The 27,042-nt window shown below is 41.7% G+C and overlaps 1 protein-coding gene across 2 annotated transcripts in view; it reads right to left on the bottom strand.

Annotated features, from left to right (window-relative positions):
- Window positions 1-1,757: 1,757 nt before the first annotated feature.
- The window catches only part of AIFM1 (apoptosis inducing factor mitochondria associated 1), a 218,338-nt gene continuing 193,053 nt past the window's right edge, over window positions 1,758-27,042 (bottom strand). For both annotated transcript variants that reach the window (XM_085607644.1, XM_085607643.1), the window contains exons 15-18: window positions 24,648-24,790; window positions 19,946-20,070; window positions 4,305-4,525; window positions 1,758-2,000 (exon numbers count right to left, since the gene is read on the bottom strand). In XM_085607644.1, coding sequence (XP_085463770.1) covers window positions 1,929-2,000; window positions 4,305-4,525; window positions 19,946-20,070; window positions 24,648-24,790 — 561 coding nt within the window. In that variant the 3' untranslated portion in view covers window positions 1,758-1,928. The remainder of the gene's footprint in view (window positions 2,001-4,304; window positions 4,526-19,945; window positions 20,071-24,647; window positions 24,791-27,042) is intronic.

Genomic DNA, 27,042 nt, shown 5'->3' with positions numbered 1-27,042 from the left:
AGCTTCCTGTGCAGATGGATTATGTCCAATCTAGTGATGTCACTTTCTGTAGAGATAGGCAATAGAAAATTCAGGGCTGTCACTTCCTGTGCAGACAGGCAATGGGAAAAGAAATCCTCTTGTTTGGCTTCTTCTTTTAAAGACGGTTTTGGCTGAAAACCAGTGATGTTCCTTTCTGTGCAGATGATCAAGAGAAATCAGTCTTGTAGAGCTTTTATTTCCTGTGTCTGTAGGAGAGAAAAGTGAGTCCTGGTGTTGGCGGGTGGAATGTCTCCATAGGGGGTAATGCATTGCGTGCGGATACTGTAGGTGAAGCTGCAGGATGTGTGTTTATAAGTGATCATGGCGAGCTCTCACTTAGACTGAGCTGGCTGATGAAACTGCTAAGACCAGCATGCCGCTTTCTGCTGGAACAGATAACATTACAAAACAATCAGTTTTATACACATATCTGCAAAGGTCCACTTTGTTGCAATTGTGACAAGGGTTACTTGCTTCTAACTATGCTATGCAATATTTCTTAATTTTTGCTAAGCGATGCTAAACCGTGGGAGATTTCATCATGTAGCCTAATATATAATAGAATATTTAGCATTAAAATAAACTAAGCACTATACTCTTGACTTACACTTGGCTACATGCCAGAAAACATATGTGAGTACCCCTAACAAATTGCTCACATGTACAGGATCTAGATAACTAGATGTACTGGTGGTAGAGCACCATTTACCTTATTTTCCAGTACTTAGTGTTCATATAGATAATTGTATAAGTGAATAATATTACAGAGCCTTAGGCAGAATTTGAAAGCAAGGACCCCAGGTGGCACCTGCCTGCTAGAGAACCAGGAGGGCCTGCAGGTAGACAGCACACAGGCTTCCCTGCTGTGGAAGAACACGGTAGGGGTTCGAGCACTGTAATGACCTTACTGTGCTCAGTTTTTTTCCACTTATGGAGTAATCCTAATTCCACTCCACAGACGATGAGAGGTCAAATTTGGTTGTTTAGAAATTCGCTAGTGAATTTTGTCCACCCCTATGTAGTGGTCCTGTATGCCTTAAAAAGGAGTCTATGCCAATTACCAGAATCTGGGCCAGCTGAAGTGATGTTTCTTAGAGATTTGATGCCTGCCAAACACACAGAACATAACAATGATGCTGCTGGCAGCGGTAAGAAACCTTCCAAAGATGAAAACTAATCTGATGAGCTAATAATTATAGTTGAGGAATTTGCACTTCCATAAAAAGATTTTGCTATTAGAGCACCTTGTATTGGCTGTGTGCACAGGTAGCACCTGAGTGACTTATGCCAGGTGAATAAAGATGCTTTTGACTTTTGTTAGGAGAGCTTTCTGATGAGGTTGAAGAAGAGGGTGCTCAGTCTGTTGTCCACAGTTGATACAGCTGCCTTTGTGAGGTGGCCTTATTTTAAGAGGGCACGTTCCTCTGCTTTTATAGATGGTGTGGTACCAGGTTGAGCATCTGAAGTCCTACAGCAGTAGGTTGGCTGCATCGTGCCACTCCGCAATGCGTGACAGGGCCATAATAAAGTTAATGTTGCAGTCTTCCATTGTAGATATTGAGGTTTACCTTGAACATAATTCTTCACTGTTATGAAAACACATCTCTCCAACCCATCCCACCACCCTTGCCTTAATCTGGGAATTAAATGGCGACATTCTGGAAAAGATCTTGGACTCTGGTTAGTCATGCGGTTGAGCAGCGTCAGAGCATGCTTTACAAACCACAACACTGGTGTTGAGTTGAGATGAATCTTATTTTATTCCGTACTGAAGAGTCTAGACCATAGAAATATCCACAAAGTACGTGCTGTGCACCAGCGCACTGTGCATCATGTCGCACATGAGCATCATGCTATAAAATATTTCCAATATCGCACAGCCTTCAAAAGCAGCTTGACATGTTTGGTCAGTCCTCATGGATGTTGAAGAGTTTTGCCACCTCGTTGAGATCTTCATGTTCCTCACTATCCTTTATAATCTGGTAAAAAATTGGAACAACAAAAAAGGCTTTAATAAATGATCACAAGTGGCAGTCACAAGCAGACCATGCAGTAAATCAGTTTGTGCAATAAATGAAGTCTACAGTTTTACTATGAGACCCGTTGTTTGCCCTCTCTATTTGGCAGCAAGGCAGATCATGAATTAAAATGCTACCAGTTGATTTAATGGAAATAATCTTACAATGCATGGAAAAATATGGTCCAGAACCGCAAAGCCAAAGTTTTATCTCAAATTGATTTCTACAATTAAGATCTTCCACAACCAACCCTATGGTAGAAAGACCAATCTAAAGATAAGAGGGGACACATGGTGCATTGAGGAGTACTGGAACATGTCAAACAAATTCTATTAAGGCCAATCCTGCAGTCGTCACTACCAAAGAAAACATTTAGACTACCTGGAGAGTAGGAATGTGAACAGGAAAGGAATGTAGAAATATTTATGAGACAAAAATAAACTTGCATGTGGCTACCCTGCCAGAGTCTACTTAATGGGCCATTACTACTTGTAATACAATTAGCTCAAATTGTGCTTTGCTGCCACATTAACAGCTTGCCCATTCAAGCCGGTGCTTGCTGCAGGAGGAGTCTGAGACATTCAAAAGTAAAACTTCTGATGAGTTCTATCAATGCAAGACAATTAATTTTTCGTCCCGCCTAATACAGCAAACAATAATGGAAGAGGCACTGGCACAGACATTCATCGATAACAAAAAAGTCAACCCTGAACAGGAATTAACTACTATGGTTGGCAAGGACCCTGTGCACTACAATCGAAACCACATCAAATACCAAGGAAAAAGTGGGGGGTTAACCTTGTCAAAAGTGGTACATTCTCACAGAAACCATAACAAAATAAACAAGGTAAATAAATGTATGACCTGTACACTGGACTGCAGCATAGAGAAAAAATAACGTTTTCCAAACTAAGCACTTTGGATTGTAAAGCCTTCTGAGGGTATATCTAGTGAGTTTTGTGTAATCCGTGTAAATATCACTCCCTCTGCTGTTATTTAATTTCAGATGAAAAAACCAGGAAATACCAGAATGAAAAAATGGTTGGATTGTACATTAATCAGGCTAATCTCTGTTGGGCAACTTCTATCATGGTCAGCAACGACAACCTCCGCTTGCTTTAATTTTACTTTTAGATTAGTCTGCACAGCTTCAAAAAGGAGATCTGTCATTCCTATCCAAACTGAGGGAGCGGTCTTTATTGAAAAAATGCATCGAACAGCCAAGGGCAGAAAGCATACATTCTCAGTTTTTAGCTACAATGATTTCTATCAAATGCTATGAAAAAAATCTTGGGTCAGATGTAGTACGCCCATTCGGTTTTGCAGGTCACAAATTGCGTTTTTTGCGACTGGCAAAACAGAATGTACTAATGTGTCTTAGACACATTTATCCATTCCCAAATGGGTCGCAAATGACCTGCCTCATCAATTATCATAAGCATAAGGCAGCTCGCAATTTGCGACCCACGGGGAATGGCTACAAGCACAGGGATGGTGGCCTGCTGGGGAAAGTGGGCCACCAAGCCTGTGATCGCTTTTTAAATAAAGCAACAGTTTTTTCCAAATGCAGCACATTTTCCTTAAAGGAAACTGGGATGCGTTTAAAAGAAAAAAATGAAAATGTTTCTTTTAATATTTTAAGGGAAGGCAGTGGTCCGTGGGACAACTGCCTGCTCTTCAATATTTTCGCATACATTTACAAAGGGGAAGGGGTCCCCTTCTCGTTTGCAACTGACTTACCACCTACTTGAAGTAGGCGATTGTTTACAATCGTACATACCAGTGCGACTCACTATTAGGTAGGGATGCCCTTGGCACACCTCTTCCCAATAGCGATTTGCAAACCCTATTCTGCGAGTCGGTAATAGGTTACCGACTTGCAAAATGGGGTTAGTGCATACTACAACCTTTTTATGCGGTCACAAACAGCCCGATTTTCCAGTTGCGACTGCTAAAAACGGTCATACATCTGGCCCCCTAGTCCCTAAAAATATGGCAACCCCATGGTGGTGGGCTATACAAATCCCAAACATCTAGGAGATGTTTCACAATATATATATGAGACTCCTCAATGTGATGTGCAAGTTATCAGAATAAGACCGCTTAACTGACAGCTAATATACAATCAGGATAAAAAATTCAGACGTGAAATCTGTTACCTGAATTTAATTTGGTTTTGAATCTAAAACTGTATCACTTTCTTCATCAATAATACCCATACACACACACACCAATTAAACTTTATAAAGATAAGGTCTCACTCACTTTCCTAGCGATTGGCATCCTGTTGAAAATATTCCAAAGGACAATTCCCACCACTACTTTGTCTCGTAGGTAGAAAACAACACCTTTCCCATAGTCTTCGCCTTGCTGTGGTGCCTTTGCCGACGTGGCAGCAGCTGAAGCTTCTGTTGCAGATGCGCTAAAGGGTACATTAACCTCTGTGGCTTCTGCTTCAGTCTCACTTTCTGATCGAATACCTGTGCCTAACAAAGGGAAAAGGCACAACAGGTTAGGGATCTCAGTACCAAGAAACATGTTGATGCTACAATTCAATTACAGACAAAAAATAATTTTCAGTAATATGACAGGCAACAAAAGGAGATGGTGGCACAGTAGGAGCAGAAGTGCCACTACTGAATATCTGTAAAGAAAGTCAAAGCCGACTGATTAATTTTTTTTTATTTTTTTTTAAAAACCTTTATTTCTTCAAGAATCTGGACACAGCTATTCAGCCGACAACCCAGAGGTTCGGCAGCTTCGGTAGAGAAGGACAAAGAAGCGTCCACATCGCAGTAAAGGAGCAGTGAAAAGGTTCCATTTTTAAATAAACACAAACACACAACAAACCCCAGCAAGGCAGAAACACTGAATGCCCATGGTGATAGCCCCGCAGGGGAGGCCGGACCCCGATCGTCTAACAGTCACAATACTGTGATAAGAGGAAGAAGGGGGACAGCAGAGGCCCAAGGAGTCAATTAACCATCACATCTTGTGTACTGAGCTGGAAAGAATGTCAAGAAGAAAGCTGTTCCTCGGGGGGATCCAAATCAGGGGCAAGACATATTCCCCCCCTGTATTGATTCCACCGCCCCCCGACTGATTAATTTTAATGTTTTATACTGCAATGGGGGTAGGAATTGTATTTTCTGTAATAACTGGTAAGGTTTTCAGGTTTTGTTTTTTTATTTATATTTTTTTTAAGGTATGCAAGTACATATAACATTGGACTATTTGTTGTTTTTTTTTTTTTCTCCCTTCTTAGCACTGGCTCTCTATTTTTTTAAAAAAAAAACCTTTATTACAATTTCAAAAAGATACAAGTATGGGCCTACAACCAACAGGCCGGCCGCTAAACGCAGTGTAAACCTATGCACGACTTAACATTCACATCAATAAAGCTACAAAAGAGTTACTAAAGTGCTAATCATCGCAGTCTGCCGCAGCCGCAGTCCCTAAACAAACAGGAAAGGTTTCATATTTTTGAAAAACAGAAAACATCAAACACACAAGGCAGAGGAAGTTAATGGCAGTAACATGTGCTCCCCGTATCGAGGGAGTAAACCAAGGACTATTTGTTTTTAATCTGGTTCGTTTTACTATGCGAGATGTCCCACCTTCCATCCAGGGACCCAGCCTGAGCCAAGCAAAAAGCAAACCTGACCCATTAGTATGTTGTGTGGAGCAACAGGGCCCACTCGGTCTCCATTTTAGCTTCATATTTTAGCTTGAGATGGTTTTCTAATGGTGACTTTTACATGCTTTGTGCTTCCACGATAATGTACTGAGAAATTATTATACATGCAGTTAATTTCTTAGCAGGCATTATCATATTATTTGTACACTCTGTACAAGGCTAGGCACATAGAATGCAATAGCCTTGCATTTGGTTGTCCGGTTGGAGATAGTTTTATGACTCCAAACTAACCATCGCATCAGCTCTGCACCTTTGACACAGTACAATTGGAGCAGTGCTTTTATTATGTAAACAGCCTCTGCACTACATTTGTCAGAGAAGCACTTCTGCTAGGATTGTCCTGTAACGCGACGCTCTGAGGCAGAGATGCAGTCCTGCTGACTCTGACCTCCATTTTGCAAAGGACCATAGCATGTTCTACACAGGCCGGCTTCCTGATACATTACACTCGGGTATGGGGTTTAGGCTTTGCAAACGTATCTGGCAGGGGGTACTTCAACTATGCTATCAATAGTATAGGTAGTGTTAGGTAGGAGTATAATCATATAATCACATAGTAATGTTATGCTTGAACTGGTTATCCTTTTCACCATTCCTGTAATGCTGGTTACAATGCTTAGTTTTGTCTGCCTCATCATTGTAGCAAATTATTTCTATACAAGAACACAATTGTTTCTATAAATTTTTGAAAGACAATTAGCATATTTGTGTTTACCTTGGGCATGCAAAAGTAAACAACAAAAGGGTAAGATCTGTTTGCACATTTTCCTTCAGGAGTAAAAGAGTGGTCATGTTCGAGGTTGCCGATACCATCTGGTACCTTGGGAAGGTTAGGGGTTCAGATAGGGCACTGCGGCTTAGCAGCATTAAGAGCTACTGGAGCCCTCAGTGCCATTCCTTAAATTGATTCTTTAGGCAGTAGACTCCTGAAGGGGTCTCATTAATTAGACCCCTTAGTAAGCCAACAATTCATTCGTGGGATCTCACTTTGGTCCTTAAGGCTCTACAATGACATCTCTTTGAACCCCTTGCTAATATATTTCAATCATTTGTAGCTGAAAGATTTTTGGGCTGCTTTAACATCAACTCATATGTTGAATGAATTAGGTTAACTGAGGAAGAATCGTTCAGTACATGGGATATCTTCATGCCAATGAAAATGTATTTGACAGGGACTCCGAAGTATAGACAATGTGAATATCGGTTTGTTAATTTTGGCATTTTTCAACATGGGCTAAAAACTTATACTGCAACTTTTAGCAGATAGAAAACAAATCTGAAGTCTATGACAGATACTACATAAAATAAGGTCTTATCATTGGTGATACATGGTAGATCTGCCCATGGCACCGTTGCATCCTGGGCAGAAGCATGTGGAGTATCAATTGCATATATGTGTAAAGCAGCCACATGTGCTTCTTCATCTGCTTTGGTCTCCCATACCAGTTTGGAATTTGGGCACTGTGAATCACTGGAGTTTGATTCCAGAGTATTATCATCTGGAATGCCCTAGATGATTGATTACACCTTGTATTTTACAAATTGTCATTACATTTACTCTCTGAATCAATGTAGGAGTCGAGTCATTCTGGGAATCACGTTGCTATACATTGCTCTAGTATAGCCTCACAAAGTAAATAGTGGAACAAGAAAAGGGTTGAGGAAGTAATAGATTGGTTACTTCTCAGTAATCCTCAATTGTCCAAATACTCTTTTCTCGTACCAATACTTCTAATTCTCCCTTCCGCTGCATATTGGCACAAGGTATGCGCTGCGATTTCCGCTATCACCTCGTCTCAGACTCAACCTGACCCTCTGCTCTGCCTCTTGGGCTTTGTTAAATTTTGCCCGGACGCCACTCGTCGCTTGACTGCCATGCTGCTGGTCCTCACGAGGCGTAGTGTCTCCATGTGCTGGGGCCACATGCCGCCGCCCAAGGTTGCCCTCTGGCTTGAGGACGCCTCTCGCTGCCAAACTCTACTGGCTGAGTTTTGGGACCTCCAGCCAGCCAGGTCCCGTCCAATTGATATTTGGGGTCCGCTTGTAACCTACCTCTCAAGTCAGGACTCGCAGTGCCTCTCCCGCGCTCCCCGCCGGCGCTCCGCCCGCGGCGGCCACCTGTGTAGGACCATGAGCTGTCTCCCCGCTGCTTCCGTCCCCCTCCTCTACATCCCCTACCTTTCTGCCCTTTTGATTGCGCTCCTTTCTGATGTATATTTCACTCCCTCTGTGCTTGCAGGTTATTACCTCCTAACATTGTCCTCGATGTGCCTTAAATTCACGATTGTCTTCACTGTATTACATTGTCATGCTGTGCTTCATTCATTGCAATGGTGGAATCGTGTAATTGTGCTGTGTAATTTCTTTTAAATAAAGGCTTTTTGAAAATTAAAAAAAAAAAAAATTCTCCCTCACTGTTCCAAGTACAAACATTCATTTTTAAGCTTTAGAATAATTAGAAATGTTGGGGGCCTCTTCCCTGTTTATTGATTGAGCAATAGGAGGGCAACAGTGGGAGATGGGCACTAGAGTTTGCTTTTTGATTGCCTCACGTTGGGTCACATGGTGTCTAAGTGGGAAGACGGGACACCTCGTATAGTATGCACTGCTACTTGAAATGAGTATTTCAGAGTAATGAGGATTACTGCTAAGTAACTAATTCATTATATTGTAGTAATGTTTTTAAGTAATTAAATGTTTACTCCATTTAAATCTACCTAGAAGCAAACCAAGATGCTGAAATGGTGAAATTCTAACTGGCAGAAGAGTAAATGCAGAACTACATTTGTTAAAGTAATCCTTTCAAACGCAGAGGAAACCGACATGGAGCTACATGAAAGGCATGTACTGCAGTAATGCAATATGGGGAACACACGGTTTCTTAATGCTGCATCCTCGAATTTGTACCACAGACTCCAAATCCACTAATACAAATGCTTTAACAAATAGGGGAACCACAAATTAGCTAACAGCACTCAATCCATGTTGGGACTTAATCCATGAAGAAGCCCTTTTAGATCGAGAACAATGCAATATTTCCTAATACTTTTTGCATGGTATGATTTAGGACAGGGAAACTGCAGTAACCAAAGAAAAAACTTCATTTGACATTTTATACTTTTTACATTAGACCGCAGTAGACCACAATTCTGGTAATTGTTTTTTGTTGTTGTATGGTCTACCATTCCTGGTATTACTCATTCAGTAGTATCTTGAAGGTATTATATATCTCAATCGGACAATTTTGCATTAAATCAATCAAGTGGACTCTAGACAGAGCCACAGCAGCTCCATCCACATATCCACAGACGTCACTCTCATAGGAGACATCAGAGCTACGTAAAGGCGCCTCATGTGACTCTGAGGCCTACCTTCATGGAATGTCCAGGTCCAGTCAAGCTTGCTTAGATTCTGTACCCGCCTGGGTCTGGGGGCAGTCACCAAGGTATCACAATGGTGTATGAAGGAAATTTAATCCAGTGAGTTACAGTGGGCGAAGGCAACAAGAAGGAAACTCCTGACCATTTGTGATCACCTGATGGTGGACATAGACCCTATGACATTCCAAATTAATGTGACAAAGAATGTGCTTAAAGCGCAGGGTAAGGTATGCTCGAGGGCAATAAATCTAAAGTATTTGAGAGAAAAAGATTCTGTAAAGTTTATGAGTGCAGGATGGGAAAAAGATTCCAGCTTTCCATATATGGATTTGCTACCTAATCGTTGGTTAAGGAAAGAAGTCTTTAAGTTAAGAATAGGAATCAATCCGCTATTTACAAATAGCGGAATAAAAGCTGCCCTTTCACATCCGGATGGTAAATGTGTGTGTAAAATAGGAGTGAAGTGTGATATCTTGCACCTTTTATTGGACTGCTATCTGTTTTTAAATCTACGTAAAGTGTTTCTTCGCCCGATATTTTTAAAATATGATGTCAATGAGCGCTCACAAGCATGTGATCTCTTAGTGGAAATGGAAAATCTTGACATTGCGATAGCCATTGGGAAATTTATGCAGGGGGTTTATAAATTTATAAACTGAGTAGAGACCCATGAAAAGGCAAAGTTTTTTTAATTTTAATGAATTTTGGTTTTAATTGTATAAATGCAGTTTTATGACAGTAGAATTTTTATAGTAAATGGAAAGAATCTGTGTTATGTCGATTTTAGATGATAAAATATGTACTGTGGTTTATAGATCAATTGGTCTAAATAAACTTTCTTTTTTGACTTGACTGAGCTCAACTCTGCCCAATGTCCCTTCTCCATAAAGTTTAGTAAAAAAAAAAGCCACCTGGGAATACACAACTATAAAACAGGTTACCAAAGGAATTAAACATTCACTGAGCAGGAGAGGTCAAAGGAATTTGCAAGAACTTAGGCTATCCATTAGAAAAAGTCGTACTACAGGCAAATAAATTGTTCTTTTAGATTATTCTTCAAAGGATCTCTCACCCAGAAAGGCTCCAAAAGAAATGCCCACAGCAGGAGGGTAATTGGAGGAGCACAGAAAGATCAAATTCTTAATAGGAAATTTTCCAATAGTACTGAGAGTTTGAATCAAAGTAAAGGCAGAATTGAAGAACAACTTGCTACCCCGCAAATGTCTGCTGGAAATACCCCTCACAAGAGTGAGGATGGAACTATACCATTTCTCAAACGGGGAGTCCGGTTCAATTGTGGATCAAAGTGCACAGCTCATAGCACACTTCAATGTTTGACAGATACTTTTACAGATGCATGACAAACGTTGCTGACTGGCTGAAGAACAACTGCCTGCAGCTGAACACAGACGAGACAGAAGTACTGATCTTAGTCAACACCAGCAAAACATGGAACGACTCCTGGTGACCATCAGACCTAGGACCCACTCCTTCCAACCACACCAGACACCTCGTAATCATCATTGGCAACAAGCTAACCATGAAATCACAGATCAAAGCCTTCTCCTCTGCCTGCTTCCTCACTCTGTGCAGGCTATGTAAGATCTTCAAGTGGCTACCCCCACACATGACAAGCACCGTGACAAAAGCACTCTTCAGTAGCCGACTGGACTACGGCACTCCCCTCTACTTAGGAATCGCTGCACACCTTCTAAAGAGACGTCAGACCATACAGAACGCAGCAGTCAGACTCATCCTCGCACTTACCTGACAAACCCACATCCCACCCCAACTCAGGAAACTCCACTGGCTCCCTGTACAGAAAAGATACAAATTCAAGCTGAAAACCCACCCACACAAGGCTCTACACAATCAAGGAACTGCCTACATTAACCACTGGCTGAACTTCCACCAACCATCAAGAAGACTACGCTCCACCTCCCTTTCACATGCCCATAGTCCCCGCATATGTTGAAGTGTAGGATGCTCCTTCTCCCTCATCGCAGCAAAGATCTGGTCCAGCCTCCCCAACCACCTCCGGACCATCACCTCACTTCCAGAATTTCGAATGGCCCTCAAGACCAGACTGTTCGAATAAGCCTCTGGGGCCTGTAAGAGCCTGGATACCCTATCGGATGATTAGCTGCACTTTATAAATCCTGATTGATTGATTGAATGCATAAAACGCCCCATCAGGAGATTGCCCATTTTGAACCTTCAAACACCAGAGAATCCAAAATTGATGCCCAGCACATCATGGGGTTCAGTGCGAGTCGAAAGGAAAGATCAGAGAGAAAAATGGCTTTGTATAACAATTGGAAAAAAATCTTCTGCTCCCGCGACAGCTTCATCCGCAAAGATGCCCAATTGATAGTGGCTTTTGCGAGACTGATTTCAAACACACTTAATAACATAAAACGATTTTAGGTACTAGTACTTTTGTCTTTAACTGTTAAATCATCTTCACTTACAGTTTATAGATTATGTATATGAACTGGATGCTTTCATTTTTTTCTTTTCTGTAATTGTATACTGAATGGTTTTAATTAGCTGTAAATAATTTATATCATATCAGATAAGTTGTGGTCTTTAGTCAGGCCATTCAACAACTGGAGAATCTGAGAAAGTGGTTGAGGGAAAGGTAGGTAGAAGAGCTAAAGCCTCCCTTGATGTTACTTCCACGATAAATATAAGTATTTTCTGATTGGCACTAAAATTAAATTCCCAAAGGCCCAAAGACTGGCTTTGTAATTCTGAATTAAGCCTTATATGTATCATTCAATGGACGAAGTTAAAGTGTCAACGGTCTAAGACTCTTCTGGGCAGGTCCAGTGGTTCCAGATAGGTGATCACTTAAAACACCATGACGACCACTGGAGGTTTGGGTGGGCCTGAAATGATCTGACATCGCTACTCATTTTAACCCAATACTGCCACAGTTTCATTTTGATGCCGACCTTCACATTCTAGAAATACAGAGAACAGAAAAAAATGTCCTTTCCAACAGAAGCTTCGCAAATAAACATATAGAAAGGTAGGCATGCACCTCTTGATTATGCAGTAGATCTATTTAGCAGAGAGTTTAAAGTTGCCTTTGTCTCCCAACCACAGATGTGGACCATATCTGCTACCGGGTTTTACAGTCACTGCGTAGTTCTATTATGACGTTATCGCTTCTTCATATTTGCAATAGTTTAGAGGGTGTAGTACCTTCTTTGTGTGAGTGGCAGAGCTGCGTCTCAAGTGTGAGCGAGTTAACAATCGTACAGTTATTTTTGACCATGTTTAAGGAAGTTCACTGGTAGCAGTAGTGAGTTTACTAACATGTATTGTTGAACCCCATAAAATAAATCAGTTTGCAGTTGAAGATGCAGAAAAACCTAATACAAGGTAAACATATTAAAACATGCTCTTCTGAATGAAAAGTGTTGTCACACCAATGGTTTCTTGGCAGGAGGGATCTAGTGTTAATGCTCCTTGCTATGGAGGGACTAGCAGTGGCACGCAAGCTGGCGTGTCACAGACGAATGCAACTTGTTCACAATAAGCAAGACCATGCCCCAACCAATTCACGAGGTTTTCAGTTTCACTCCTGAGACTGGCCCACTTGCCCCGTTTTGGGCTTAGCAGAGCGATGTAGATGACATGCACTAAGAGTAATACCACTCACTGGATAGCTATCTTCATATAATGCCAAAGGTAAGATAAGCCAAACCTATTCTACCTAACCAACAAAAATAGCAACATATCCTTGGGTGTTGAACATTTTTGAGGGAACACTGCCATTAGAAAACGGTACTTTGAGCTTTTGGTTGTTACTAATTAGGTAAAAAGAGGCCGAATCTATTCCATGTTGGCATGGTGCCGATATGCCATACCCGGATTCTAGAGGTATTTGCAGTGGGATGTTTTTCGGTAGAGACAGCGTTGTTGGTTAAAGACAGGAAGGAAAAGCAAAAACCAAAAGAAGGAATAATGTTTGTGAACAAGTGTGAGCTCATTTTGTATAAACGAATTCATGACTCTGGACCGGCACATAAGTGGTTCTACGTTTGGATAGCATTTCTCTATATAAAACCATAATCCCCAAGTAGGTTTTTTACCTGTATGCTCTGCTTAGTGGGGTACTCATACCTGTTCACTGTGAACCCCTTGGACTACATGTTATTGTGTTACTTCAGAGGGTTAAGGTAATCTTATCTGGCCTTTCATAACATTTCCACTTTTTTAGTTGAGTAAATACTCTCCCATATTTGGGTTAAGGTATTTTCACAATTCCTATCTGTTTTTTGTTATTCTTGAGTTTTCAGCTTTAGCCCACATCATCACATATGAAATAAAAAAAACAGAAAAAAACGATGCTGGGTGCCCATGGGAGGGAAAGAGATGGCACTTCTAGTTCCTAGTTATTAATCCCAATGGTTAGATTCTCCCAGTAAACTTTAAAGGAGATGCAATCGCAAACAATGTAACAAATGTCTGCATCCACAGTCGGCATTTAGGCCATTTGCGCATCTAATTTATTTGTCTCAGATAGGGATTTTTCATGTGCAGGTAAAAGCACTGAATCTCACATGTATCTCAATGGGATGCTAGCTTTAGATTTTTAAAGGCACATTATGCTCGATGCTTCTACCTTGAGGCTCATCTTTTCAAGGTACCACCCCATCAATGCCACTACCTTGACAGTAATTACATGAAGTTTAAAATATAGTTTACATCGACACAGCAAACGACCTCGATTTTGCATCCATATTGACTTCTCAAATTAAAGAACAATAAATGCAAGTTATATTTTAAATTAACCTAATCCGCAACCTATTTGTTGCCCAGAAGCAGAATCCAATTAAATTATTAACCATAGAATAATCTTTATGCCAACCATAACCTTGAATTGATTTACATTTCAAATTTAAGGAAGTATATTTATTCTCAACCTCATGCTAGTAGTGACACTAACCCTCTTCGAGCTTTAGCTGAAATCTTATCACTAAATAATTGTAATAAAAACTGCACTCACCTCACATTATCTGCTTTACCCTACTCTCAAATTAATTTAAATTAAAAAAAAAAGCAAAACTGTAACTCTAACCTTTATGTAATTTCAATTAAATTAAACCTAGGCCTTTTATATAGTGGCAACCTTGGTAGTATAATTTCCATCTAGAGTCCTCTGTGTAGAAACCTAATTGTAGTAGCATTGATGCTGTAGTAAGTGATTCAACCTTAGGACGTGCAGTTACCATGAAAACGTCCAATTAAGAAGGTACTTACTTTGGTAACAGTGTTCATGGTGGATACATAATCTACCTGCAGATTCTTCCCCTTAGAATGTCCATCAAGGCATCAGACTTGTTACGAAAGCTTTCCTTCCGATAGGTCTCTGGCACTGCCAGGTGATGCCATGCGGCTCCAGCCTCTACGTCACCCACCAGACATGGCACATCTTAGTATATTAGAACATAAGCCATGTACTGGCTTAAGTTCCTGTAATTCGTTTTCAGTTTTTTACTGAGGTGTGCAGAGAGGAACCGAGAGAGCATCAACAGCAGCAACAATAACAGCACATAATATTTGCATACCCTGGGTATTCACACCAATAACTAGTAACATTTTCTTCCAATAGATGCATTTTGTCCGATATTCCTCGCCTTGAAAATGAGTCCAAAAGCAATACCTCTCTGGGAGTGGGACTAAGTTATGTCAATTAACCAACAAAATCATGAAACAAAACCCTGGCAAAGTATTTAGCGTTTCAACAATGAAGTGTGAGACAGTAATGTTCTGCAAATGTGTACATGACAACCACATTGTTGCCTCTGGAAAGGTCTGTGGAAACAGTCATAGCTCTAGTGGAGTGTTTATGAAGGCCCTCCAGAGTATCCTTCTTGGCCAAGGAGTAGCAGATCTTGCAACAGAGGATGACCCCATGAGAAATGGTGCATTTGGTCACCACCTTGCCCTTTTATGCTCTTGCTAAATCCACAAAGCGCTGATCATCAGCTATGTCTGTTGAAGTGCTATGAAAAATGACACAGCTCATCAGGGATCCAGCCTATATATTCAGTTTACCTCTTTGGCGGGATGGGAGGGAATTGAACTGCTGCATGTGAAAGCCCTACCACCTTGGGTTGGAAGGCTGAGCAGGTAAAAAGAACTGACTTATCAGGGTAGAACACTGCGAAAGGTGGACAGAGGGCTTGAAGTTCTCGGACCCTACAGGCTGAAGCTATTGCCACCAACAATACTGTTTTTATTGGTTAAAAGTCAAACATGATAACTGTGTGTATGCTTGAATGGAGACGCTATCACTAATCAAGAAAACCAACACAAGATTCAAAACCCACTGATCAACAATGATGGTATGGTGGGGTGAATGTGTGGGGGCGCACAAGTGAAGTAAACCTTTTACAAAATGTGCCACAAGTAGTGATCTAAAACCGAATGGCTAATCAGGAAGACACATGGAGCCAGATAGGACAGCCAAATAGGATTTACCTAGAGCCACCGCCGGATCACTGTACAAAAAAACACATCACTCTCGAATGGGTCAGAGATGGGGGTGTCATCAAGATGGAAGATTAGCCTGCAGGAGAAACGGTGAGGGCATATAGAGGGGAAAAGCTCTACAGCTTAACTGTGATTTAATCCAACTACACGGTTTGCCCTGTTGTGCCCTTGAAATCAACTAAAAGAAAATTAAAAAGTTAAAAAACAAAAGCACACAGAACAAAAGACACTGGGGAGGTGTGATTTAAAAGAATTGAGACCTTCAGGCTAGCACCCTAGCACCAGATTGGCACCATTGAACTAATTTGTTCCCTCAGCCTGCACAGATATATTTTGTTGCAGGTTTTCTGGATGCCAAGATGATATCTGCAATCACTCAGGAAAGCAAAAGGACTCAGCTGGTGCCTTTCAATCTCCATGGGTGCGGTGGATGGAGACTGGCGGGGAGGACTGTACCATCTTGCTGCAAGAATAGGTAAACCCTATGTGGCAGAGAAACAGGTAACCAAATGTCGATGCCAACAGATCAGCGCACTAGATCCTTGCTGGCCATTGAGGGTTGATCTAGACTGCCACAGGACTTTAGTCAGAAGCAAAAATTGTGGAAATACAGTAGGTGATGAAACCAGCTGAACCTTAATGATCTCCGAGGCAACAATTCAGAGGAAGCGTATAACACAAAACTGAGGGCAATTTCCGTTCTGGGCTGTGGCAAAGAGATCCAGGAATGCACGCCCACAACCTGGAGAAGACCGCCTCCATCACTTCAAGTTTTGGTTCCTTCTTGTGGTCCTCCAACCAGAGGCGGCTGACAGGACATTATTCGCTCTCACATTGAGGGAACATGCAAGATGAGCCATTACTGGAAAAAACATGTCAAGGTTCCCTGCCACAGTCTAATTTCTACCAACAAATGGTCCATGACCCCACACCTCCATGCCTGTTGATATAACGGATGGCAGAGATGTTATCTGAGAGAATCTGACTGGCTCTCCCTACTTGAAAGGGAAAAATTACTTCATGACAAGGCAGAGCACCTGCACCTCCAGCACAAATATATTCAGACTCTGCTCTGATGTGGAATAAAGTCCTTGTGCGGTCATTCCATTCAGATGGGCACTATAACACAGTAGGGAGGTGACACTGACCATCGTAGCCTGCATCAGAAGAGAGCTGAAATGCCTCACCAGAAGGTTGGAGGGGTCTGGGTGAACCGGTAGGAGGATCTACGTTAGAGCTGAGCACCTCCCTTGATACTGAAGCCACTGCCATCACAGGCACCACTGCAGGGCCCTCATCCACCATCTGACATGCAGTAGCAACAGGATGCATGAGTCCATGCAGACACAAGACCTGCTGAACCAGGAGTTGTGTCGCAGCTAGAAATCAAGAAATCACCTTCCAAGTATTTGCGATCCTCCAAGAGATAAGTGTTCATGTGGGTCAAGTCCAGACCTGCTCCTGCGAAGGCGAACTACTGCGCTAGAGTAAGATGAGACGTTTGGACACGGACAATGAAGCCCAAGTTGTGAAGGAAAGCCATGGTGTGCTGAAGGCGAGTCTGAACTAGCGTTTGGGATTGCACTTTGACTAGTCAGAGGTCCAAGATTGAAATATCTGGACTCCTGGCTGCTACATTGAAGCTGTCACGAACGGTCAGCACCTTCACAAAAACTTGGTGAGGGCGTTAGGCCAAATGGCAAGACCGTTATCGGATAGTGCTAGGATCGTATGACGAAGCTCAGGTAATATCTGTAGGCGAGGAGAATTGGAAGATGAAAATAGGCATCCTGGAGATCCAAGGACACCAACCATTCACCCACATTAATGGGAAGCAACACTTGCTCAGGGATGGCATTGTAAACCTATTCAGCCCAATTAACATGTTCACAATGCGGAGACAAATGAGAAGTCTCGTACATCTACCCTCCTTGGGAGTAAAGGGAGTAGAATCTCATCCCCTTTTCTTCCAGATGCGCCACCTCTATGACCCCTTTGGGAGAGGAGGAAAAAAAAAAAGTTAAGTCAGCAGAACTGGAAGATGCCGGCTGAGCGTGTATCCACAGGTGTTTGTGTCATCAGATCCACCTCTGCCACAAACAGAGGGGTATATTAACGAGGTCTCTGCAATAGTTGAGAGGATTCTTTCTGCTGGCTCTGCACTGCACTGCACTGGAACAGTCTCCAATTCTGTTCTGTTCATGGAGCAGTACTGCCGAGTGAGCTGTTGTGTTACTGTGCTTGAAGCATTCCACAGAGGAGTGGGCCTTCTATCCAAAGAGCTACTGTCCATCGAAAGGCAAGCTCAATAAGGTTGCCTGGACATCTCTTTAGAAGCCAGCGGAACGCATCCAAGAGTGATGGCACAACTCGGTGCCCATGTGCATGGATTGATACACAATCTTTGCAGATGACAGATTGATCTGTTTGGAAGGATCTAAGCTGTCATTGACCCAATCGATAAATGGCTTTTTCAAGTGGTCCAGTAAGCTGATTGCTGTGAGCTTTACCAATCCCCACAGGGTGTGGGAATATTGGCTAAGGAGTCACATGGCACTTACTATGCAGCGTGCAAGATTCCCAGGAGCAAAACAAAAGGTTACAGTTCATAGGGTCAAGTATATTTTAATCCTCATCAGTAGGTGCAATGGGAAAGGCAGTTTAGCTATGAGGAAGATGTTTACATTTCAGACTTTCCAGTGAAGGGTGAGATGACAAAATGTGGGTCACCCGGCCCAGCTGGAAGGCATCTGGATATCTGTCCATGGACTACTGGGTCCTAAAATAGTGTCTCCAATGCATCCTTGAAAAGATACAAACCAGCCTCATTAAATGGAAGAAACAGCTCTGCCACTGTTGAGGGTTGTAATGTCTCTGTCAAATTGTTAGACTTCACCACAGAGGGCAAGGTAAATTCCAAGGCTCCAGTTGCTTTTCATACTATAGAGGTGCTTCCTCTGAAAGAGAGCCAAAGGTGCAAAGCATTTTCCCTTTTAGTGAAGTGCCGGTACCACTCACATTCTGCAAGTTCGGATAGAAGCCACCATCACTGTTATAATGGGGAAAGGCTATCCGATTTAAATTCATCATGATCTGTTCATTCGCAATCTTTTATCTGGCAAAGAGAGGGCATAAGAGTCAGAGACAAACAACTCTTGCAACCCAGAGAATCAGTGAGCTCTAAAGGCATTCGCCAAGGGTTTATCTTCAAAGTGCATTTTATTTTCTCCTTCGCAACGCAGATAATCTCCGGAACTTGAACGGTTTCGTGGGTTGTTGTCACTTTGAGGTCGACCTCAGATTCACCATAGAAGGCTCTGACTGAACCATGGATAGAGCCTTGTCAATCTTCAACTTCTTGGGTGATGGAGCCCATAGAGGGCCAACATCAAGGAGCATTGGTGTCAATAACGCGAAGCCCTTAGGATTAAGCTCACCCTTGTGGGTATAAGGGATCCTGAAATAGTTCAGCATTCCCAGAAGGAAATCCTCGACCAACAAAGGAAGTTAGCTCCTGGAACAGAGATTTTCGGTCTCATCTTTTTCACTGTCAGAATTCTTTTCAGACAGACAAAGAAGCAAGAGAACGGTGTTGGGAATGATGTTGAGACCCCAAACTGTCCCAGGAACTAGACCGTTTCGAGGAAGAAAAAGGCTTCTACTTCCTATGGGTTTTCCTGTGTTTTCTGAGGGAAGATCGTCACTGTCCGAGATCTTAGCTGAAGGTGAGGGGGACTGTTTTGGTGTATCCCTGCAAGACATGGTTAGAAATAGCTTGGCCTACTGCTTCCTGATGGCTTTTGAGTACATCAAAGCACAGTAGTTTCAGGACGGCGAGTCATGTTCCGAGCATAACCATCACATGCAGATATCATGTGGGTCTGACAAGGATATCTGCTTGTAGCATCTGTGACAGGAATTAAACCCTTAAAGAGTAAGAAGAGACATTTGATCTAATCACTGTCAAAATGATGAAATTAGTTGGGTTAACACTGTGAGAGCTTTCAAACCGGGTCGATAAGGTACAAAAAAACAGGAACTGACCCCAGCATGCCAGTTGATGCCCTACATACATTGCTGTCACCATGTCTGGCCAGCGAAGTCTGAAGCGACATGGTGGCACCTCTTGACCAGGCTAATGCCTGAAAGGATATAACTAAGCAGAGGAATCTGACCTATGCATCAGAAACTTATCATTGCACTATTGTTTTTAAAATATGCTTTACTTTGATATGGACTAACATATCCATATTTTAATAGCCATTATACTGTGCTGTGCGCAGGAACTTCTACTGTGTAGGAACTGCATTTTATCTTACCAGACTCCTCAGTGGCTGACTTTGGTGTGTCTTTTGCAGTGGCTTTAGCAAACACTCCCACAGTAGGCAAGCTGCTATCTACAAGACCAATTGCTTCATATCCCACATCTGGGCCCAGGTCACTCCTGAAAAGCACAAAGCACCACATTATAAGGGTAATATATGTGGAAGAACATTTTATATAGACATTTTCGTGAGCCACAGGCAACATAGCTCTGCATTCTCAAGCAAACAAACATACCTGTAAAATTACGTTTTGTTGACTGGTCATACATATGACAAGTGCTACTATTACTATAAAATATCCAACAAGAGTCAGAGATATTGCCTGGCAGTTACAACATAACCGAACATTTGTAAGCTCCTTTGTAAACTAATATTGATGGAGCGCCCCTCAGTACATAAAATCCCTTTTTCGACTACTAACATATTAATATAATTTTCAGGACTTGAGGGCAATCAGTTCATTACTGGTTCTGACCTTAGGAGTGCTTACGGCCACCCCTTGCCATGTTCGTCCTGTGTCTCAGTGACTTCTAGTTGGTCAGAAAGCTCTGGGGACATATATACTCATGGTGGAGAAGTTCAGCGATGATTGCAGTTGTCAGGGAGGCGGACCATAAGTGACAGGAGAGGAAGAATCCTGGCGACGCTGGGAAAGGGTAATGAGGCATTACGTAGAAAGAGCTGCTTGGACGTGAGAATACTCTTCTAATGAGTCTCCAACAACAGAGGATGCACCTGCCCAATGGGAGATAACAGAAGTCATCAAATGTGCCATGTGGCCAAAAAATAAACAGGAAGCTTATGATGACAGCCCATTGCAAAAGCATATCTGGGAACATATAATAAGGAAGAAAGAACAGGGTGCGAAATGTAGCCTGTTGGGAGCTGTGGGCTGAAGGGAGATTTGGGTGTCTTCTGAGAAACCTCCACTATTGAGCCTCATTGGAAGCAGCCACATGGATCATGTAAGTAGTTATCAAAGCGCCAGCTTTATTATGGCTTGGCTAGCAATAATACACTGTATGCATGGTAAACAATGATCCAATGCTTGTGAATTCCAATTTATTTTTTCTTGATCGTTTCATCATCTTGAATTTTTGGCCGTCACCGGGACATCCATTCTTTTGCCATTAGAAGGAGGATAAATATGCAAGTTTACATTTTCTAATCACACTTCTCCTCTTCCAGTTCCACCTACAAGACCACTAATCTATTATTCTCCTCAGCATATTGGGAGATTAATTGTTCATCTGCTTAATAAAATAAACGCCCTAACCAGACACTTCAAATTAAGTTAACATACTGCATCGAACCTGTTACCATACAAAGCTAGACACCATAGAACAGGTCCGAGTATGTGACGTGGCTTGGGAGGAAGAATAGAAACTGGGAAATAAAAGCAGATAATGTGAAATTATAATTAGCGGGCTACCAACTAAGCAGAGGGGGAAGACATTCTAGGACTGTGTCTACATTTATGCTGGAAAGGAAAGGGGCCCATTAACTCAATTATAAATTACTAAAAAGTGGGGACCAGGTGTATTCTTAGAGTGACGCATTCATAGCAGAGGAAAGAGAAGAATGAGATTGGAAGTAACAAAAATTTAGTAATCTCCCGAGCTAAAATCTGTCTTAAGAAGTCTGCTAAACTGTGGGGGACAGTTAGGAGGAAATAGGTTATTCGAGGCCACTAAATGTACTAGGGTTGCTGTATACAACTTAAAAAAAGAACTGTATAGTTGCAAAAGTAATTTCAGAGGATCTTTTTTATTCATGATGCACTTATTTTAGAAGTGGTTCTGTGTAGAAATTCATAACACTGTTGACGGTTGAACACTTCTGAACCTCCTATTTTACCAGAAAAAGTCGCAGGTATACTGGAGAATGACCAGGATATCAACTTTTTTAGTAAATGTGAAATGATCAGTAAATTATTTGAGGCAGAAGGTGTTACTTTTGATAAAGTTCTGTTATTGGAAGATATCATTCCAGAACTCGTTTTTGTTAATATCTTTATTTAGCTTTTCAGCCATCCAGACATCAATACACTCCTTTACCTAACAAATGAATTATGTTCAGCACTGAGAAACCTTACATAACTGTGCTTGCATATCATTTACAGAGGCTATGCAAAACCATTCCCAGTCTGGCTTCCCCCATTCATCCAGTGTCCTCCCCGTACTGCTGCTTATGCTTAATCTAGTAGTGGTCTGCTTTTCCGTGCCCCCAAATGTCCCCTTCCCCAACAGTGTGTAGTGCAGCAGGCAATGGGTCAGTCGCTATAGCTCAATTAACAGTTGGAGTTTACGGTTTCAGTCAAACATATCTGGTTCACCCCCACTGTCCTGATCATCTAGAAAATCCTGCAGCATTTTGGACCAGTGTTTCAAATCCTCTTCAGCACTCTCATCAGTTCTAAAAATTGTTAGTTGCACCTCTTCTGCCAGAGTCCACTCCACCATATCCTGACCATCATTCCATAAATAATTGACAACCAAAAGATTGTTCACAGCAGAATGCAAGAATAAAGGACAGAAGGAGAGAAAAGCTACAAACTCTTCTAAGAAAGACTGAAGACCAAGGTTTTAGTATGTGTAATGTACATAGTAGAAAGGTATTTAGACTGGATCAGTAGGTAAGCATGGAGCTAATGCAAGGAGCACAAGATTAGTGACACAAGGTCTCATCAGCATGAACTATTCACAAGCAGAAAGGGGCAGTCTAAATAGGCAAATAGACTCAAATACAGACTTCTTTTGTAATGAAGGAGAGCGATTGAGGGCGGCAGCAGTAACAGAAAATCTCCATGGCAGTGTGAATAGACATGTGACCTGAAGTAGTAAAGATAATGCTAACAAAAACCCAAATTTTCAACAAGTAAAGAATGGCAGGTGCCAAATCAAGTTGGTAGAAATGGCGGGCTGAAAACGAAGCATTCGCTCCAGCAATGGGACCTCTGTTTTGCCCGACAGTAATTTCACCCAGTGTCATTGATTCAAGCAAGCAACAGTACAGAGGCATGGGTAACCAGATCAACTTGAGGACCAAAATTTAACCCCATAAAAGTGAAGTAGAAAGTTGAGTTGACCTGTTTATTTAGAAGGACTGTTCACAAGCTATCACAATACAAAAGGGACCAACTAGGGAAAAGGGAGGGCACCAGCATGAGGCCCAGGTTGAACTGGAGAGAAAAAACAAACCAAGACAAATTCAGATCTCACATCCCCAATCTCGATCCTAGAGAGTGCTTGCACCTTCAGTTTTTTTGTCTGCATAATTAGTTTAAATGTGCTATCTATTCTATTTTCAAAGACACAACTCTGCCTAAACTTCGAGGTTAGGGAGAGATGCGAGTGTCATGCAGTATTTGCATTCCAAATCCGCTACCATATCTTGTAGAAACCCTCAATGGCTACCACTGCAGACTCAAGTGTTCTATGGGCGTAACTTGATAACTGAAATGCAATGCAGTTGATTACAATAATATTAGAGATCCTGGAACCAATGGTAAAACAAGCATTTTCAATGCAACAGGTCTCACATTAGTTACGTGCAGAGCTATTTACTTTGCAAATGAAAAAGAAATGTGGCATCTGTCTGCTTTTGTTTTTTTATTTATTTATTTACTATTGTAGCAATCGCGACACACCGTGCTTTAGCTTAATATGTTTAAAAGTAAAGTGTGGAGTGCCACCACTGCTATAAAAGTAAATAAATGGAGAAAAATATGTGGCGTCCACCCTCCTCCATTTTTCTAAATATTGACTTTTGTGGTAATGACGGCATGTCGCGCTTTAGCTTTCGATGTTTAAAGCTAACGCGCAGCGTGCCGCCATTGTCACAAAAGTCAATAAATAGAAAAAAAAGTTGTGCGACTGCCGTATATTTTTCCTATTTATTTAGTTTTGTAGCATTGGCGATATATCCCTGCCTGATGTACTACCTTTCATATTTACTTCACAGACTCCTTTCATTTCTTCAAAGCGGTCAATAGCTGAACCAAGATAACCATCCCAAAGAACTTGTTCAGAAGTAAACTGAAAAGGTTAAAGTTCAAGGTTGTACACATACCTCCACTCTATTCTACCACAAAAGTAAATACATATAAGCAGGAGTGGACAACCTGGAAAATGTCCGAATGGGTGATACACTTAAAAGCCTTTTGCTCTGGGATTTTCTGCTTTCTTCTACCAGGCGGAGGGAAACAAGGTATGCATAAGGTATGGAAAACACAAGAGTCCCAAGTGATACTAATCAATATAAGAAAATGTTCTCCTCACACAAAGAATAATGAAGCTTACCAAGGTATAAGGAGGCGTGGAGGTTTGGCTACCTTTGTTGGAAACAGGAAATTAATCAAATAATTACTTAATGGATCGCTGTTGCTTCAGGCTTTTGCCGTAGCTGAAAAGGTCAAGCCTTAACAAGTATTTAGAGAAGCCAGGTATCTGATATAATCTGCTTTTGATAGCATGGCTGAATGCTCAGAAGACTTTGCTGGGTCCTCTTCCTCGGTTTTCTTGACCTTCTGGAACCTCTCACGGTTCTACGGAGCAGGTCCACTTGCTTAACCTGGCGATCCCAGCACTGTCAGGCATTCCAAGACGATTCTATTAACTATGAGCATCCCAGTGTCGAGTACATGACTGCTTTAGCCAGAATGGAGCAATAAAATGCTTTAGATAAAATAACGTACCAAAACATAGACTGATGCCAGTATGGTTTTGTTGCCCCAGTCATGTTTTCACCGGCCAGTCTTCCACTGACAACAGCATGGTCATGGTGCTCCACTCGTCTTCGGCCCAGCTTTATATCATAAAAACATGCAGCATCTCCTGCCTTAAGAAAACATGTTAAATATTACTAATATGACATACGTTTATTACGAGAGACAGTAATGTCTACAGATTTAATTCCTTTAATAGAAGGTTGTTATAGTGACCTGCAAATATTTGATTTAAAACACTATTCTACATTCGATGTAAATTACTTCAAAGCTCCTCAAACTCAGGTATGGTCTTCCAAAATGTCTCTGCAATATTCACTTCCTGGACCTCTACATATGAACCAATGACTTCAAATGATACTATTTTTTGTTTTAACCAACAAAGACTATTAAGTGATGAGATCTGTAAATTACCTTTTCCAAAGCAACAGTTTAGAAAACAATAGGCTACTTCTGTACACAGGAGCTAAAATGTTGCAGCAAGGAGTGCATTCCGCTCCTACAGACTACGTCTCAACTGTCTAATACCATCAGTTTAATAATTAAATGCTACTGCACATCATGTTTCTTCAATGCTATCAGTGGATTTCTGCACCAAAGTTTCCCTGTAAATAATTAAAACTTTTGCAGAAATAAAAATACACATTAGTGCTACAAATGGACAAGTAGAAGGTAAAGTTTGCTACATCACAAATATCACTTCTTGAAAAGCAAGACATTTATTTTTTTATTCACAAAAAAAATAGTACAAATTTGTTTTATTGAACTCCAGTGGCAAAGACATAGTTCGGGATTTTTAGATTATTAAATAAAGTGTTTCTTTGCTTGGTAGTATGTATGTTGGTGCTGGTTGGTGAGTGGGTAGAGGGCCAATATAGAGTGAACGAGTGGATGAACTGATGAGTAATTAGGGTGCTGGAAGAGAGAATGAATTCATGGATTGGCAAGTGCATAGCTGGCTATATTGGTGACTGAATACATGGACAGTTGGCTGGAAGAACGGATGAATGGGTGAAGATAAGAGAGGACCTTTTATTTATTTGAAAGGTTTTATATAGTGCTGGCTAGACCTGAGGCTATCAGAGCGCTTTACATGTGCACAAACAAAATTACAGGACAGAGAAAGGATTTGTACAATAGCAGAGCATAACAGTAAGTAAAATCAAACTGAAAATTATCCGAGGGCAATATACATGAAAAAGGCACTCACTGAGGTCTATTATACAACAGCAAGAAAAACAGATATATTTACATATAGAGTGGCAGAGGGAGGAAAGAGTTTCTGGGCAGAGCTGTGGATGAGGTAATTAGATGAGGGGAGGCAGGGGGAGACCAAGTTGGGGGCAAGGGGGGTGTGATGGTCAACCAGAAGGGATTTTTGGAGGAAGGAGGCAAGGGAAGTGGGAGGGGGAGTGTACAAGGAGAGAAGAGAGGGGCAGAAGTGAGAGAAAGTAGTGGGGTAGAAGAGCATAAGGACGGTGGAGGCGGAGTGTGGGGTCAGATGCCAGATTAAGAACCCCAGTATTTGCTAAGGAGATGCAGTTTAAATTCTTTCTTTTTTAAAGCCGATGTAGGAGGGGTTGCAACCCAATTTCTTGGGGAGGGCATTCCAGATGATCAGCGCATTTCCAGAGAAGGAGCGAGTCCGAGTGTTTTTCTTTTGGCATAAGGGGGCGAGGAGGAGGAAAGTATTCGTGTTCTTCATCGGTCTGGAGCCGCCTGCTTTTTTGAGTTTATTTGTGAGGTACAGCTGGGTATTCTGGGGTAGAGCTTTATGCGTGATGCATGCTGTCTTGTAGGAGGATCTGCCTTCAAGCCAGTTGAGAGCCTTCAGGGCTGGAGAGATGTGGTCAATACATTTGTAGTCCGTGATAAGCCTGGATGCTAGGTGGAGCACACATCCGAGTGGGGCTAGGTGGACTTTGGGGGTTCCTGTGAGGATAGAGTTACCATAGTCAATTTTAGAAAGAACCAGGGATTGGACAACCCATTTGAAGTCTTCAGGTGGAATTAAGGGTTTGATTTTCTTCAGATGACGGAGAGAGAAAAGAGGCCCCTTAATGGAGTTTTTTGTGTGTTCGTCAAGGGTAAGATTTTTGCCAATAGTAATACCAAGTGATTTCACTGAATTGGACCAAGAGAGCGAGCAGTTGAGTGCATTAAGGTCAGAGATCCAGGTTTGGATGGGGAGTGTTATTTTTAGGGGAGAAGAGGATAATTTCAGATTTCTTAGGGTGGAGTTTGAGATGGTTGGAGTGGAACCAGTATAGGATCTTGTTCAAGGTATGGTTAAGATGAAATACATCAGAGTGGGATTTAATCCTACAGTAAAGTTGGGTGTCATCAGAATAGAGGTGATAATCGA

The sequence above is a fragment of the Triturus cristatus genome, chromosome 5_2, assembly GCF_964204655.1.
Source record: "Triturus cristatus chromosome 5_2, aTriCri1.1, whole genome shotgun sequence".
NCBI lineage: Eukaryota > Metazoa > Chordata > Amphibia > Caudata > Salamandridae > Triturus > Triturus cristatus.
Note: the sequence above shows the minus strand (reverse complement) of the source record. Positions and strands in the feature narration are given on the sequence as shown.